The following is a 17,791-nucleotide window of genomic DNA, read 5'->3' on the forward strand; positions in this document are numbered from 1 at the left end:
TCTGAGTACCAGTCCCTCTGCCTGCACTGACCTAAGTTTTCAATTGGGTATCAACCATCAAGTAAAGTCACGCTCTATTGAGGAATTTGGACTATACAAGCACCCATGACGCCCAGAACTGTCAGCCACTCTTATCGGACCACTTGTGATCCTTATCATCCATTAACGAGGTTGTATCGCTACGCGCCCATCAAGGTACAGAAATATGAAAACAATAAGATGGCTTTGCTAATACTCATATAGCAAACTTGTGTGTGCTTTCCCTTCATGCACAACTTATTATACGTTGGTTGTTAGTTCCATTTATTTGATCTAGATATCAGACCAAACGACCAATCTTTATTTCAGAATAATCAATTGACCAAACCATTTACAACAATAGATTCATTTACAACAAAGTTCTTTCTCTTCCTAAGAAACAAAAAATAATCATAATAGGATAGTGAAAAAATAACAATACTTAAATTAGTTTTTACTCAAGATTAAACGTTCTCGTACGTTGATATTAGTAAAATTTTTTTAAATTTTTGGAAAGATTTCCGTAATCTTACATATAAATCAATTGACAGGTCCATGGATTTGGTTTGGCTGACGCATTTCGAGCGAAAAAACGCAACGTAACAATATTGAAGATCGAAAGTAAGAGTGCAGTTCACGCATCGAGGTATCCTCTTTCGTTCATGAGCGGAAGTATTCGTTTCATCATTCGAATCGTGTTCGGCTTTGCATACGCGTTTGTTCTAAACGTGCCGTCCTTCAAGAGCTGATCCATACTCTCAATCTCTTCTTTATCCAGCATCATCCGTGGGAGAAGAAAGAGTCCCGACACCACAGCGTAGACTCGTCGACGATACATGGCCTCCTTCAAATGCTCCATTGTCGGCGATTCCGTCCTGCACCTTAACCTCTTCATGTTCAGTGTAAGCGTCTCCAGGTAAGTTTCCAAAAGCTCCGTTTCACCCGGACCGCGAATCTTGAGCGCCGGATTTATCCCGAGAAAGTATAAGAGATCGATCGCTGGCGAGGAATAGCCAACCATTTGGTAATCGACCTGGAAACGTAATTTCAAAATTAGGACCTTTCACGGTACTTGGATGACTTTTGTTCTCAGCGCAACTGTTTCGAATGACAACCCAAAATACTGCAGTTTGAAGTGTGCCATTGTCAGACCCTTTTTAGCTAATCTTTGCCGTATTACCAAAAGTATGCGTACAAAAACTTGTTCAATCGGTTTGCCCGATCTATCTTCAACGAAGAGCATGTTGTTGACCCAGGCGTCGCCGTGATTAAGAACACAGAACTCCTCCGGATCGTATTTGTAAACGTCTTGAATCCTCTGCTTCAACGATCCAATGACATTCTTCAACTTCTTCGCGGCTAAAATACAGTCCTCGTCCAACCACGTCTGCGCGTTTTCGCGCAAACGGATCAGACTGTTAATAGCCAGGGTGTAGAAGTTTGGATGTGTTGTTGAGTCAAAAATTCCCTGCCTGAAACGCCTGATTGCTGCGGGGTTCTGGAACGATCAAAAGACAATTATCTGACCTCTTCAGGTTCCATGACTCTTTCGAACTATTTTGGTACTAATTGACGGAAATTTACCGCTGTGACTTTTGTCACGTGTCGTAATGATACGTACCTCCTCCGCCAGAGCTACAGATCCAGCATGAAATCTGGCGAGATTCTTGATAGCCATAGTAGCGTGAGCCATCGATAGTCCTTCCTGTCTGTCTTTAACGTGAAATCCCTCCGGTGTCAGATCCTCCATAATAATAACCCTAGGTGGCTCATCTCTTCCGTAAACCAGCTTTGGGCCAAGTCGAATCCCGAGTGCGGTCTCGATCCGTGGGAGGACGTTCTTGAGGATACCGAGCTCGACAGTGAAGAGCTGCTGTTCTTGGACCATTTTCACTAGTCTGGAATCGCCCACCGGTTCATGCTTCGAGATGAAACTTCGCCTCTCGCATATTCGGCAGCCGGCGTCATCCTGAGTTGATGAATTCCTCGTGAGCTCAACCCCGATGCGCAGCATGTCGCTGAGGAAATTTTCACCTTTCGCTGTCGCTCGCTCTTGCTTCACTGACCGCACTTTCGTTGTCGGATCCCCAAAGTAGTTCTTTAGCACTTCTTCGTAGAAAGCTTCGTCCTGCTCCGTTTGGATCATCGTTCACTGTTACCACTCTTATAAGTATTTAACGACTTGGAAGGTTCGGCAACACTTTTCACCACAACGAAAGTTCGATCGAGACGCGTCACCCCTCTGGGATTACAACTGACAAGTAAAACAATAGTAACTGTCATCCATGGGACTCGACGACCGACCAATTGAATCAATGAAGCTCCACTCAAGTCTGATTTGCTTATATAGGCCGCTGGCGCTGTTTTAAACTCACGATGTTCATGCGAATCAACTCACACTGGTACACCTGAACACAAAACTATTGCAGGCCTGCATGACACAATCTCAAGAATGGAGTCACTGTTTACGGTGCCATAGTTGTGTACACACAGACTTCTTGCACATCTTTACCGCGATAATATCCAGAATAATAAAGTATTATTGTTTTAGCTAGCTTTCTTATGCTTCTTATCTACAGCCTCTCACGACTTTGCCATGTATCTTGAGCGAATTATTCAAGAGAGAAACAACAAGGAGTACGCTCGTTCAATATCGGGAATTTCCCATATCTCAGTCTCTGGTAAATATTAGCAAACCGCTGATATTGATCGACCTTTCCCTGCGTATTATTACTATCCTTGAACAATTCGATATCTCAGCTCAATGAACTTTCGTCAATTTCGATCTTAATCGCAACATGAAATCTGTAATTCGTATTTTATTCTTTCTTTACAATAAACTCTAGTAGGTTTTGTAGGATAATGAATTGAAAGGCCGAAGAGACGATTGTTCGAAGACCCTAGGTAGTTCTCGAGAAGAAATCTTCGATGGTGATAAATCTTGTAACAGCTGAACATAATCGCACCTGCGAAGTTGGCCGTTATTGAAATCTAATCTTTCTGTCGGTGCACCTAAAGAAGCCTCGTAACTCTGACTGTACACTTTACACACTGTACAGAGTAGTTTTACTTGTTTGGCGTTATACTTTTTTGTTGTTTTCCTCGTCTTATCAGTCATCATGTGTTAAGCTCAACCACTATAGAATATCGTGGCAACGATATTATGATTTGGGTCAAAATGGGCCCCCAAAACGAAGTCGACAATTTGAATTAACGATAATGAGGAAGCCGGCGCACACCCAATATCCTAGATATTGCTAAGCGCGCGGGTTTTGAAAGATGACATTACGTGATCGTAAACATTGAAGAAAGCGAGACTTCTCGTTTTACGCACAACGAGAAATGCTGTTATTACTACATAGCTATTCTTTGACCGTGCAGAGGCCGAGCGTGCTTTGAAGCACCGGAAAATATGTCGTCGATTTAACTTATCTTGGATCGATTATCACCGATCACGTTAAACCGTGATGGCATCATCGGGCAAAGGATTACCATCTCTCCGCTCAGCATAACGGCCCGCATCGTTTCCTTAGCATGAATTTCTAATTCCCGCGAAACTTGATCGCTCAACTAACTCATCCAAATTCTTCACTAATGATGACTCGCCGCGGTGATGGGAACCCTTTTGACAATGGGATAATCGATTGGTGATCGCCAGCGCGGGAACGAGAGAGAGGGTTTTATCTAATCGGGCGATGTACTGACCGCCGGTATACCTTGGCTTATCGTAAATGGAATTTGGGCCCGAGGGGCGACAGGACATGGCCGAGTCTTAATAGCGCAGAGATCGTCGATCCCTGAACTACTCGGTCGCTTCAGTGATCAGAACACGGAGGTGCGGAGTGGTGCGGCGTTTAAAAAATCCCTGCGAGAGGCTGTGAAAATTAAAGAGAGTCGGCGTCAGGGACCAACGCGAAACGAATTAACGCATTCAAGGAGAAAGCATGCAGGTTGAGCTACGAATACACGCCAACGGTGGATCTAAGTGAGTGCGCGCGTTTTTAAACACGTAAATCAGTTCACTATGTTATTCATGTGCAGTCTCAAGGGGTGGTGAAAAATTACCCGTCCACAAATAGCCACGGAATTAATCCCACGCAATGTATATTCTGCGATTCCAAGCACGAGGATGATGCTGCGGCAGGAGATTGCCACTTTGAAATATGCACATAAATTATATCTCTGGAAATTTTTCTATCATATTGCAAAGCTTAGCAGCCCGTACGATTTTAATTGCAAGTTCAGCTGGATGTAAAGTTTTTTAGAGTGAAAAAGTAGATTTTATAACTTTCGAAGAATTACATGTTTTTTCAAAACCACCACCGACAATAGCCGTGAGTAGGTATAGGTACCGAGCGTTAATTTGTTCCCTCTGTTTGGATGCGAGCTATGATTGTAGGTATGTAAGATATTCAAGATATTTCTGCGGTTAACTGAAAAACTCTACGGTTATATTTATTCTTCGATTAATATTTGCTCAGACATAAATAGTAATAATACGTAACATGCCCGGAAATCATGTGACTTGTACATTTTGCAATGAGAATAAAATGAAAGAGGAAGAATTAATATGTGAAAATAATATTTTAATACTGGTTCAACTGAATATTTAATTTTTCAACACCTAGTACAGATTTTTGAGGAGTGAGACAGTCTTGAAATTTGGTGGCAGATTCCCCGGATGTGCTCGAAAGAAAATAGCTCGAAAGCATAATTGTTTGCCAATTTTGGGTTGGAATTTTATTTACACGAATTCTTCAGAAAAAAACCACATGTCTACACGATGATCAAAAATTGCAAAACACATGTCATGCAAAAATATTCAAAGATGGAAATCGCACCCATGTTGTCTAGAATTACGTTTATATACAGTTAGGTTAGGGAAGAATAATTTCAAATGTGCGGGGTAGGTTATAATATTTTTGTCATGGCAAGGTAAATCTCGACTCTCAAGATAAAGCCATTGAATCTGCTTTATTTGTGTGAGGTGTAAGAATTATCTTCTAGAATTTTCAAACTTTACTTGTAGTAAGCATAATAGCTTCAGGAAAACTGGGAGAAACCGATGCTCAAGGTCTACATACAGTTATTTACACTTGTAAAAATCACCGATCAGCATTGAATAATCTTACTTCAGCTTTCGGTAAAAGATGATACACGATAAGAACTACATTTATGCGTATGAAAACAGAAGCAGATGCTCACGACAAACGGTTTCCAAGAGAATTGGGGTGTGCAAATTCAGGTAGTTAGCGGTGTAGGTACTTTACAGCCAAGTAACCGAAAAAAAGTTGCATCTTCCCGAAATAAAGTTTAGGAAGTCGGTTACGTAAAGCGACAGTGCTTCGAACGCGTCATCCAAATTGACGGTAAAAAAATTGTATCCGTTTCCAAGTTCCAAGTCTAGTACGGAGTGTACATAAGATTGTCCCTCATTGATGTCTAATGTTTTTCTCCCCGCAGGCACTCTGACATCCCGGAATGGCTGGACGAAGATTTCCTCCAGCTATGTATGCAGAGCGGGGAGGGCGACCCCACAATCAGAGTAATGAAACACGATGTGACGTTGATGAGGCTTCCCAGCTCTGCCCACAGTACCGTCATGTACCGCGTCTCCGTCGAGTTCAAGCGACGTCCACGGAGCAGAAACATCCTGGACTTCAAGCCACAGGAGACCCGATCCTTGATCATCAAACTGCTGCCGAAACCGACTGAATTCACAGAACTGCACCAGGTTTGGACGAAGTTAAATAAAGCTCACTACTATGCATTGTGTGCATTGTGGTGGTCCTTTAAAGGGTCATTTTTGAATTTTGATCACCGTACCCCCCCCCCCCCCCCAATTGGCTTCACGTAATTCAAAAATAACTCTCTCATTTTTTCTGACTTTTATCACGCCTCTAACTCGTACCCCAAAGAGGGTGGATTCCATTCAATCCTTTCAGGGGCACATCAGATCTACCCAACGGATTTAGAAAAAATTTGGTAGATGGGGGTTTGTTGGGTCACTGGTTACAAATCTGAACTCGAAATTTGAAAATTCAAAGTGGCGGATTCAATACGGTAAAGCGAAATCCATAAAGTCATTTGATTTCGATAAAACGCGGTACTCGGGTGTTTTCGAGGTCGCTGATTATGAATCTAAACTAGAAAGTACAAAATTCACATTGGTGGATCCGATATGGCAATATCAAGTGACTTTCGGAGTTTGGGTCCACCATATTGGATCCGCCACATTGAATTTTCAAATTTTGAGTTCAGATTCGTAATCAGCGACCCAAAAATCCCCCTGTACTAAATTTCATCTAAATCTGTTCGGTGGATTTGATATGCCCCCGAAAGGGTCGAATTGGGAAATCCACCCTCTTGAGGCACGGGTTAGAGTTGAGATAGAAATCTAAAAAAATTAAGGAATTATTTTTGAATGATGTTGAGCCGATTTGGCAGGCACGCTGAACGAAATTCAAGAATGACCTTTTCAAGGACCACCCTAGTGTGCATAAAGTGTGTAAAAACTAACTAGCTCGGTGACGCTGAGTAAACTTTTGTCACGCTTATACGAAGGAGGTTGACAAAGAGGTAACAGCACTTTCGGTTACCCTGCCTGCCATCACGAAAATTTTGGGCTTGTTCGCACTGACCGCGCAGTGCTTTTACTCCGAGAAATCACCACGGGCTCTGATAGTAATGGACGATCTTACGAAGAGTGACTTTGTCAGGGGGAAAATGGACCGTCAACGAGGACTGGACTTCAATCATTGCATGCTGGTTATGCAGTCGATGGCCGCTCTTCACGCCGGCTCAGTAGCGCTTTACGAAAAGGTACATTGTCTTCGTGCAGTATTTAGTTCGAATGTCGTCAGTCCACCGATTGAATTCTAACGATGCTCTTATCGACTCAATTCTCGGTTTACAGGACAAATCGTCGATGAATCCATTCGATCATAACAGATGGTGCAAGGAAGGTAATTCAATGACCAAAGATTTGGTGTCCAGCACGGTATCCGACCTTGCTGACGAAGTAGCGACTTGGTCGAATTTCGGTGACAAGTATGCGGACAGAATACGAGCCCTGAGAGATACTCTGTTACCCCGAGTCAATGCTGCTATTTCGCGAGAGGGGTCTAAGTTCAATGTTCTTAATCACGGCGGCTGCTGGTACAACAACCTCATGTTCCGGTACAATAGTAAGACCAGTCGCGTCGAGGAAGCTTTGCTTGTAAGTTTCAATTTCATCTTCTTTGAGTGCAGGAAGCTTATTCTTACCAATCCCGAGTCCGTCGATTAATGTGAAAAGCAAACGAGCGACAACTCCAAGTTCGATTTAAAAAGAAAAAAATTTATCCCGCTCATCGTTATTCTCTGAAGTTGTGTAGTCAATAGCGATACTTTGTCGTATTAATAACGATTGAATCTTTGGAAGGTTTGCTGCTATATTTATCACGCTAAATTGATTCGATAACGAAACGTTGATTTCGAGAGGGGAAAATCAGAACGACACTTATTACTCCACTTCTGTTATCGGTACCTCAAACGTAACTCCAATTTTGAATCATGCTTGGCAATCTGTCGAAACCTGTTTACCGTAACCTAAATTATCCAGCAATCGCGAGAAGAAACTGGAATAGCGTTTTGGCTATTTGGTTGTTTTGCCGTTTGGTTGGTTAGGCGCGATCTCAAGTTATCGAGAAAAATATTGACGGGGTGCGTTCCCAATTCCTCAGCACTTTTGCAGTTTATCCTCATAGTAGTTACAGATTTGAATTACATGTAAGCTCTTGACGTGATTGTATGCATCACATATTCGCGTTTGGGTTCAAACGGTCCAGATTCTGTCTATAACAGCTCGATACGGAGTAAAAATGGGAGTTATCTTTATTATTTTTAAGATTTTTGCAAGCCTTTCCAACAAAAGCAAAGGAGGAATCTTGATTCGGCTTTGTTAGGAAATCTACGCCGATTAAATTTAGATCTGTCAAAGATACACCTTCCCATCACTGATAGAGATTGCGATGATACAGCTTACACCCGGTCATATATTACGACGTGCGTATCGTACCGTTGCAAAAACCGATGATCGATAGAAAAATAAGCTGGGGGCAAATAAAAAGAAAATAATGATAAAACTTTTCGTTAATACAGAAAGGCATTTTTTTTCACTAAATCAACTCCAATAATCTCCTCAATCCTGAGTGATCGGTTCCTCCTTCGGCATAAATGAAAAGCTCAACGATTTTTATTACCGAGAAACTTCAAGTGATAAAACAACTCATTAAAAATAGATTAATTATACGTAGATATTCGATAAACTGCCCAAACTAAATTCTCTCGCATTACTTGAACCCAGTTTCGATAATAAATTTTGTATTTGCGTCTTAATCTGAGTTCAATCCATCAGCCAACTATTTATCAATGAAGTTGATTACCGGAGCTTTAACCTGCTTACGTCATGTGTCTTCATGTGGCTGTAATTTGTCAACACTTGCTCTACGTAATAACAATGTTGATTGAAAAATAATTTCTGGTCAACGATTTCGAGCCAAATATTTCAGCTCGGTAAAAATTTTCAGGCAACTCGTTCACCGCTGAATCAGACTCTGATTTTTCTTTCTTACTTTACTTTCGAACAAATGACCTTTTAAACTATTAACATTCTTTAAACTTTTCACATACCGAACGCCTACGTGGGAATTACATATATACCTCGTACAACAACGTCTTCAAATCAATCGGTATCAAGATAAAGCTGCAAGTGCCCAATAATATGACAATTTCTTGATATAGTTATGAAGCCACTGCCTCTCAATGTCGAAATTGATAAAATTCGTATAATTTATCGCACGACAGATCAATACAGTGATTGCGGAATTATTTACTTTTAATATTTTATCACGCAACGTACTGGAACCTCGTTGCTTCCGTAATGTTTTGTTCCAAGTCTTGATCCCCCACGATTATAAACTGATCAAAGCATTCCGAATTCCAGGTGGACTTTGCCAACTCCGTGTTCGCCTCGCCAGTGATCGATCTACAACATTTTCTATTCTCAACGCCCACAGACGAGGTTCGTTTGCACAATGTCAACAGGCTGATACAGCATTATCACCGCGAGTTGGTTTTAAACCTTGAGAAACTCAAAGTAAAAACGAAGCCGCCGACGAAGGAAGAACTGATGGAGGAAATGGAGGAGCGTGGCGCCTACAGTGTTTTGGTCGCGTTCACCCTGCTGCCAATTATCACCGCCGAGGGTTCGACCAGCACCGATATACTCACTGACCCTCACATAGTGAGTGAAAAACGCAAAATGTACGCTAACGAACAGTTCAAAATATCCCTCAAGAGGCTGCTCCAGATTTTCGACAGTAGGGGACACCTTGAATAACCCAAGATTCGGCCCTTTTCGATGGTCTTGGGAAATCACAACGGGTGATACAAGACACTCGCTTGTCAAAGGTGAATCAGTGAAAGTGCAATTCAGCGAGCCATGCGCATTTTCTTGTGCGGAAAAAACGTGTCGGTTGAAAAAATGACGGTTTTCGTTTCAATGTGACTCGGAGATTGAATAATCGGTTGAAGGAGGAAAAATAACAGGAAACTGAGTATTGGCACTATACGAGTGTGACTGATCGGTATCTATTTAATACCGTATTCCGGAGAAACGCTGCCTTATCGTGCAGGACATGCACCGTCATCGCTATGTAACATCGTACATAATGTAATGAGGCAATTCTTCAAGCGCATAATTAAGAATAATTACTTATTACCGACTCTGATCTTTTTATGATAATGTCCGCTGTGACAAGCTCGTCTGTTACGAGTTGTTAGCATCTACAACGGAAACGCATCAAGTGATCCAACGTATGTGAAAAGGATTATTATTTGACATCGTTACATTTCTAACACTTACCACAACCTCGGCTGTTTTTTTCTTTTTTTTTTCTTTTTATTAAATATTCTATCAGGGAAAATACAGATTCAGTCAGGTTATGTTTGATTTTCTGGAAAAATTTATTTACTTCCATTAGTTCAAAAAATCAAAAAAAAAATAATAGAATGGCAAGCTTTCTGAAGCGTTATCAAGTTTGGAAACTTGACACAGCAAGAGACTCTCGTTACCGGAATATAGGAACTTGTTCAATTCTCTGTGACGGTCGTCGATTGCTTTTTACTAATGAACTGGATCTTGTTTCAGTAATCAGTTAGCCCGAAACTCGTTAAATCATTGATTTGTCTTGTGGGTCTCAAGCACGCGAGGTTTTTTTGGTACAAGAAATACATATAGCATGATTAAATCTGTACGTTTTGTAATATGTAATTGAAGCTATCTCGTATTAGTTTCGAGAATTCGGAAACTCAAACCCAAATAAATGTTTCGTACAATTTCATGACGCGTTAAATTGGCAATCGTATCTAATCGCCAGTCATTGAGATCGATTCTGGCTTGCTCAGATTACGATTCAATATCATTTACTTAGACGTTAGGGTAACTCGCATTGTACATAATATCATCTATCACCGTAACGATTCTAGGTTATTATGTTCTGCCGATAAAATCGTATATTTTCAGATTTCCGTTATAATCTGCTAGTTCAATTAAAGATTATATATTGATTGAAAATTTTTTTGTTCTTACATTAAATTAAATATAATAATAAATCGATGAACACATGTATTCGTAAAATAAACGGCAGATATCCATTCAATAAAAAATTTCTCTATCGGTTGTTTTCAATAATACAAATGGTACGTTTGAAAATAACGAAAATAAAAACATCTTCAACGCGTAATAAACGGTCTAGCATTCTGACACAATTAATTATACACTGATCGGAAATTAATTAATTTGAGATAAATATGTTTGTTCTATTGCATTTCATTTTGTATCCACGAATGATAATGTAAGTACAGGTATTTAGGAACGCGCTATACGCGCGCGCGAGTTGTATCAAACAACACGGATACGCGTATTTAATTACCGGTATAAGTCGAAGCATAATTATTGAAATACCGTATCACGTTGTTAAGCATCGCAGACATTCACGACCCACCATTTGAGGCTGCTGATTTTTCGTAACGTTATCACGCGTACCAAGAATTTCATCACGCAGGCAAAGAATCGATGCTAGAATACATTTTTTTTTTTTTTTTCCCAATTACCCAACAGTACCAAAACTCGCACTTTTTATGGCCACGAAAAGGAAAATTTAGAAATCACTTTGGCTGACTGGAAAAAGAAAAAAAGCACACCTACTAAACCGGCAGCAAGAAGAAATACCTGCAGTTTCGGGACCACAGAAACAACGCACAAAGCACAACGGCAATGTTGTCAAAATCGGATAAAGCAATAAAAATAAAAACTTTGCACGTCGGTATACCTATACAATTTACAGGACGGTCGAACGGTGAAACTTAAGCCGTAGGGCAAAAGCTAAACTGGAAGCTGATCCCTTATTTCCAGAAGCTGTATAGTATAGGAACATCCTTGAGATAGTTTCATTGTGGTATTTTGTGAAACGAATTTTGGTTCACCGCAGCGGTAGTTATAAAATTTTATTATTATCCACAGTCGGTTTTAACATCCGGCACGAGTTTTCCTCCGTTCCACATCTTACGCTTCGGCTATATTGGCACCAACAGTAAACCATATCCATCTTACCGTATGTAATAACAGGTATGTGTAATAATTCTTGTCAAGTACACACATAAGAATGAACTATCTACGATATATAAACTATCAAAAATTGTCTTCTATAAAATACCAACACGTATGCAGACATGCACTTGTTGCACGATTCCTGAAAGCTTGTAATTTACACACTTGGCATGAGAATCTTTTTCTCTTGCACATCCACGCTTAAAAACGTAAACTCTTTATCACGCATTATAAATTCCACTTCGTGATTGAAATTGTGCGAATCTTTCAGAACAAACTGGGTACAGTATTCATTCAATCTTAGTGACCTTTATAGGTAACCGTCTCTATACGATGACGGATTGTCAAGTTAAGTTAGCTAGCCAAAGCAATCGAACAAATAAGTTTAGAGTAGAAAAAAAAAAAAAAATCAGTCACCGCTCACATCATACGATTTCACGTTTATTGGTAGGTATCTGCGACCGCTGAATCGCGTTAATCATAGAATTGAACGTCACTCAATTCGGATCCTGCAATAAATTCCAATCTCATTTAATTATCCTTGGGCAAATATAAAAATGAGCCTTCGTATCTCCTCGCATTGTGCACAACGTTCTCGGAGCGACAGCGACGTCGGCGTCGCGACGCACCCCTTGGAAGTCAGCTCTAGGCGCTGGCGCGTTACGCCCCCAAAGAAATCGAGGCTGCGGTAACAAACGATGAAGAAATGGCCGATAGGTTTAGACATGCGCCAGGCGTTCGTCCAGGGTCGGTGGGGTTCCGGTAATATTGAGTATTCTTGTATATCCACCATCTGCGGCCGTCCGTTTTTCCCACGTTGGAAATACGAGGTCAAAGCTACTTACGTTTAACAATCAGTCTTGCCAATCGAGAATCAAGTCATCTTCCCATGATTTTACGATAGGCAAATAATCACTGACAATGAGTCAGTATATTGGGGTATCGAATAAGAGTATTTTTACACGAAACTTCCATGCTGAAATGGGCGTTTAAGCTAAATTTTCGCGGACGACCAATTTCTGTTTTTACTGTATACCTACCTATAGTTTATGGTCGATCGAAACCCGAACTGTACTTCTTTCACTGCACCAGTTACGATTTACTTGCTTCTTAGAGTTGAGACAATTCGTTGCCGTAGTCCAAGCCTGTTCCTTCTTGACTGACACAGACAGAGCTCTACTGGAGTTGAATCCGGAATATGAAAGATTCGCAGAAATATGAAACACAAATAGGAATGAATTACAACCTCTTATCTCGCGCTTATAGGGTTGGCGTTCATGATTTTTTTTTTTTCCAAGAATTTCTTATCTTGTTACGAATTCTATTCTGGCCGTGCCCCAATTCTCTGTTTGAACAGGCTTCTTTCCTACAGCGCAGAAAACGGTAAATGGAAAATATTTACTCTTCAGTTCTGTTTCCGTATTTTTGCTCAATACATAAAAGCACTTAGGCACTACTTAGGCGTGATAACAGTCGCAGAATTATGATGACAAATAGTGTTATCACCTTTGCAACACCCTGCAAACGCGTGAACACTCTAGGCTAGTTTAGGTAGCGTTGTCATTATTCTGTAGTAGGTGAATCTTTCTTTTCTACGACTCATGTTTTACCGCAATAGTACGGCGTCGAAATAGCGATAGGAATCGACGAAAGATGTGAAATGTTACTATTTATCGTCCATCGGCTCCCTCAACTTTCTACAGCTGACGGTGCCTTTGAACGCGTACAATCTACCCCAAGAGATCAAAATTGATACAATTTTTACTCGTTTGGCAAATGGGATTGAATTATCGTCAATCAACAAATTGCTTGTCACATTGAAAGTTTTTTAGTGCTTAAGAGTGCTGAAACATTTCCGAGCTTTTTCTACCAGCACGATTTAAACTTTCAGTACAAGTAAAAAACATTTTTATAATAGAATGTCGTCAGGATGAAAGCAAATTTTAGCTACCCGAGTAATACAGATATCTTTTAATGCAAAAGTGGATCATTGATGTTTCTGATAACATCTGTACCTACTACAACTATATGTATACCTACACCACGTGCTGACGTTATCTCGAAAGGAGATGCTTTTTATCACCGAGTTCAATTAGACGAGAGAGATTTGACATATTTTGTTTCGAGGTAATTGCTTTGACTGATACTGATCGATTGCGTCATAAAAATTTATCGTATTTACTCAGTCGTAACCGCTACCGGCATTTCATTTATTAGAGAAACACCGCCTCACTCGTGCAAACCTCGTAACAGTGCCGTGCTTTATCACAGTAAATACATTCTTGAGTCACCCGATATCAGGACTCTCTGTTTGGACTTTGAACAGGATCGAAAAATTAACTGAATAATTCTGTGAGCTATTCTACGTGGTAAAATGAAAAATAACAAACCCACATGGCGATTACACAATTACTCGAAGGAGAGTAATGATAAGTCTGCACTTTGTAGATTAACTACACTCGGCAACGAGCCGCGTCGATGAACGTGAAAATCTGTGAGAGGCTACGCATTCTCCTTTTAATTTTTTTCTTTCTAAATTACAATGCTTCATGCGCTGTGTAAAGGTTCGAGAGTCACGTTCGAATATCACGCAGCGACTGAAAACATGTCAGGTAACCTTTTTAAGTAACGGAGTTCTTTTTCCAATTTTTTCCTACGACTTTACAAGGTTTCAAAAAAATAAGAGCCTGCAGCTATATTGGATAGAGGTGAGTTGGGTATTTATTTTCGAGTAACGGGGTAAAAAACCGACTTGACAAAGTAACTTGACATTTCGACGCTTACCCGCTGCAGTTTCCACGAAATATTGTATTATACCTCCTACATCGGCTTGGAGTTCCGTTTTCCTTTCACGGTTTCCTGCTTAACTGTTTTTTCTCAGCACAGTTTTTGTCACCCTCGACTGTTTCAGAGAAACAAAAAACGGGCCCCGTAACGTTTTTCTGAACACGTATATACAAAATAGAAGAACCCTTTTTTGAAAACGCGAGTTTTACCGCACGCTCCTAAAACGAGACACCTCGGTATAACGGTAGTAAATTTCAGTTTAGAAAAACGTTCGACCATCGAGGCTGCCCGCTGTAGCATTACCACTGTAGGTATTACAATTTCAACATGCGTTCACATCTAACGAGGAGGCAGAAAGACAAAAACCCTCGAGTGAAACTAAGTGAAATTCAATTTGAAGTGAAATAAATATAACGTTATGAATTAGTCACGCGTTGTGTACCTTACGTGCAGAGAAGTGAGAGGGAAGGGCGGGAAAAACTTGTCAATGATGAGTGTGTACATTCAACGGTATATTGTGTAACAAGGAGGCAAACTCAGTCTTTTCGGGCCGGGTGTCTATGTTTGCAATATGAGTCGTAACTGAGCCGGAGACGAATTCTTCTTGCACGCGATTCTTTACATAACAAGAGTATAATGTTACAAGTTTTTCACAAAACACGAAATTGAGGCTAGGGTCGCGTAATGTCATGTTCGCGACAGCGCATTCGCGCAGTACGGAAAAGACCATTTTTAACTCCTACGCGCATGCGCATTCGCAGAGTCACTCTGCCGTCACAGAAACGGGTATTTCGTGTAGGGAAAACACGCATGAAAACGGCGTTAAACACGCTCGCGCTATATAAAAGTTTATTTCCAAACAGCTTGAATTCTCGTGTCCATGTATTATATACCTATAAATCCATGTATACATGGTGTGTACACGATTCACGTAACAATGTGTCGCGTATAACAAACGTACATGCATGGCTGAAGCGTAACATTCTATATCTATACACATAGGTATATTTTTGCCGGGGCATCGCTGAGCGGGCGACGTTGGCTGGGTCGACTCTTTAATTGATTCAATCGGTGAAAAACACGCGAAGCTCGGGCTCCGCGCCCTTGGAGGGTGGCAAGGCGCCCTCTTTACCGCGAACGCCGGCAGGCAGCCTGAGACCGACCCCTGTAACGAGGCGCGGAATCTGGCATTCGCGATCCTTTGCAGTCCCGGGGAAGGTGCGCGATATATGGAAACATCTGCAGGGAGTCCAAGGTGCACGATGTCGTTGCACTGCGCGTGCAAAGGCAAATTCATTAACAGTCGACTTCCATTGAACAGGTGAGTTTTGAATATCGGTTGCACGACAACATCGACCTATTTCAGACTTCAGCTCTGTTGGTTCCAATGTAGTTCAACGAAAATGATCTAAAAATATAAATTTTTTTTATTTCGAGTTTTTTAATCACACGTTCCGTTCGACCGGAGGTCTAATGCATTTTCATTAATGCTATTGGAATTGTCACTTTGCAATGTGTCATTTGGGTTGAGTTTCTGTAATTTCATTTTTCACATTTCCCACCATCTGCGCATTCTGATCGGTTGACGCAATTTTGCATACCAATCAGAATGCTTGGATGGTGGGAAATGTGAAAATTGAAATTACAGACTCTCAACCCTGGTGGAAAAAAATCAAACTAGTGCAACCAGGCTGACAGCTGACCGTTGACGGTCTTTTTTCGCGTGTTGATAATAGAACAGGTTTACTATTGATTATCTTTAATTAATTTATGATAAATATGTGATAAAATGGCGCCAACAACCCGGCTCTTACGTCATGAGGACATTTCCAATACTCCTACACAGAGTGAACTTCTAACGACCACACGTTCCGTCGACTGCTCAAATTGAACGCGCATGCGGCATAAAATTTTTGAGGTTTCGTAGATCGCAGCGAATTACCTTCGAAATTTATAACGGTTGGTCATCCCGCAAACAACCGCTCTCGAATTGTATCGCTTGCGCATTGCATTCCAGCATACGGCGGAACGTGCGGTCTTTAGGAATTCACTCTGCACTGTATGAGAGTAAATAATCCAGCTTCGGGACAGCGATGATATTATGTTTAACGAACAAGCCGGATGGGAGGCTTAGGTTAAGATGCAGGTGAGCTAGGGTTACGGGTCGTTCTCGCACGCGATCCTATACTGTAACCGGCACGCCGCGCCGTCGCGGGTTTCCGTAATTAAGAGATTAAACGCTGTTGCCTGACGCTCGCTCGGCGATCGTGTTACCGCTTACTTAGCCGCGACTATTACTTCAGCCCTGAGGCAGACACAGCACGGCAATTTTTTGTCTCTACCTGCGCCTCACGTTTTCGAACGATTTTGTTTTTCTCTCTAAACAATCCTCGTGTTTGCCGCGACGCGGGAAGTCGATTAATTACAACTGTTGATATATTCTGTATACATATATACCGCGTACAACGTATACCTGTAACATGTTTGTTACTTTGTAAATAACTATCTTATTTGCCTTCACCTACTGCGGCTAATTTGGCTTTTGTTTTGAGGAACCGTTCGAAACTTATTTTCCTGCATATATATAATTTTTAAATTTGTACGTATACTATGCCGTGACCGCATAGAGTTTATATCCTCTACGAAGTCCTCAGAGGTATTTTGGCAGGAACGGTGCGACGCGCCCAGACGACGAGCGATGCCACTTCATGCGAAACGGTAATGCGGGAAAAGCCGATTCAGCAGTTCGGTGCGCCGAATTGAATTCTTAATTGACAGCTCCGCCAGGACGACGGGTCCTCGTCAACGTCCTGCGGGACCGAACACGGTGCTTAAATCCCTGGGGTAAGCGAGGTCTGTGTCATCACCAACGGAGAAAAAAAAATAACACAACAAGTATAATATTCGAAATGTTCGAATACAGACACAAACTGGAGAGAAAAATACGTACAAGGAGTATGACGGGTGAACGCAATTTTGAAATAACGAAAATCCGGAGGGCGGAGTAACGTAATCAAGCTTAGAAGCACAACAAGACGGACGAATGAGCTCGTTAGAATTTTCTGTCACAAGGAGGTGACGCATATTGATATTATACACGGGGTAATTCGACGGATACCGTATGAGCGCAACATGGCGCGGTGATCGGGGCTCTCTGATATGCGGAGGAGGAGGTGAGTACGTACTAATCAAGTTAGATATTTTCTCTGAAACACATAACCGAGCGATTATGGATTACAGGTACGGTACACCGTGACAACCGGTTACGTAAACAGATGCAAGGGAAGCCGCGTATCTGCAACGAATGCTGCGGGGACACGATTTAATTCGAAC

At 41.3% G+C, this 17,791-nt stretch overlaps 2 protein-coding genes across 3 annotated transcripts; one reads left to right on the forward strand and one right to left on the reverse strand.

Annotated features, from left to right (window-relative positions):
• Positions 1-301: 301 nt before the first annotated feature.
• On the reverse strand, positions 302-12,839 carry LOC124214243 (uncharacterized). 2 transcript variants are annotated; one of them, XM_046616455.2, is made up of 4 exons: positions 12,712-12,839; positions 1,640-2,438; positions 1,214-1,516; positions 302-1,051 (listed from the first exon to the last, which is right to left on the reverse strand). In XM_046616455.2, the coding sequence occupies exons 2-4, from the start codon at positions 2,162-2,164 to the stop codon at positions 653-655; spliced, it is 1,227 nt and encodes a 408-aa protein (XP_046472411.1). In that variant the 5' UTR covers positions 2,165-2,438; positions 12,712-12,839; the 3' UTR covers positions 302-652. The 2 variants fall into 2 exon arrangements, with proteins under 2 accessions (XP_046472411.1, XP_046472412.1); XM_046616456.2 differs by having other exon boundaries at positions 1,640-2,426; positions 12,712-12,837.
• On the forward strand, positions 3,814-10,800 carry LOC124214241 (uncharacterized). The gene is made up of 5 exons (XM_046616454.2): positions 3,814-4,003; positions 5,482-5,752; positions 6,583-6,840; positions 6,935-7,237; positions 9,005-10,800. The coding sequence occupies exons 1-5, from the start codon at positions 3,963-3,965 to the stop codon at positions 9,398-9,400; spliced, it is 1,269 nt and encodes a 422-aa protein (XP_046472410.1). The 5' UTR covers positions 3,814-3,962; the 3' UTR covers positions 9,401-10,800.
• Positions 12,840-17,791: the final 4,952 nt, after the last annotated feature.

The sequence above is a fragment of the Neodiprion pinetum genome, chromosome 3 (genome assembly GCF_021155775.2).
Source record: "Neodiprion pinetum isolate iyNeoPine1 chromosome 3, iyNeoPine1.2, whole genome shotgun sequence".
NCBI classification, from domain to species: Eukaryota; Metazoa; Arthropoda; class Insecta; order Hymenoptera; family Diprionidae; genus Neodiprion; species Neodiprion pinetum.

What these genes read in the sequence shown, in the direction of transcription:
- LOC124214243 (XM_046616455.2), bottom strand. Translation starts at nt 2,164, where the DNA reads ATGATCCAAACGGAGCAGGACGAAGCTTTCTACGAAGAAGTGCTAAAG. An exon ending in CTGTAGCTCTGGCGGAGGAG is followed by an intron (nt 1,517 to 1,639) that starts GTACGTATCATT and finishes TGATCGTTCCAG; the next exon opens with AACCCCGCAGCAATCAGGCG. An exon ending in AACCGATTGAACAAGTTTTT is followed by an intron (nt 1,052 to 1,213) that starts GTACGCATACTT and finishes TTACGTTTCCAG; the next exon opens with GTCGATTACCAAATGGTTGG.
- LOC124214241 (XM_046616454.2), top strand. Translation starts at nt 3,963, where the DNA reads ATGCAGGTTGAGCTACGAATACACGCCAACGGTGGATCTAA. An exon ending in CACGCCAACGGTGGATCTAA is followed by an intron (nt 4,004 to 5,481) that starts GTGAGTGCGCGC and finishes TTCTCCCCGCAG; the next exon opens with GCACTCTGACATCCCGGAAT. An exon ending in AATTCACAGAACTGCACCAG is followed by an intron (nt 5,753 to 6,582) that starts GTTTGGACGAAG and finishes GCTTATACGAAG; the next exon opens with GAGGTTGACAAAGAGGTAAC.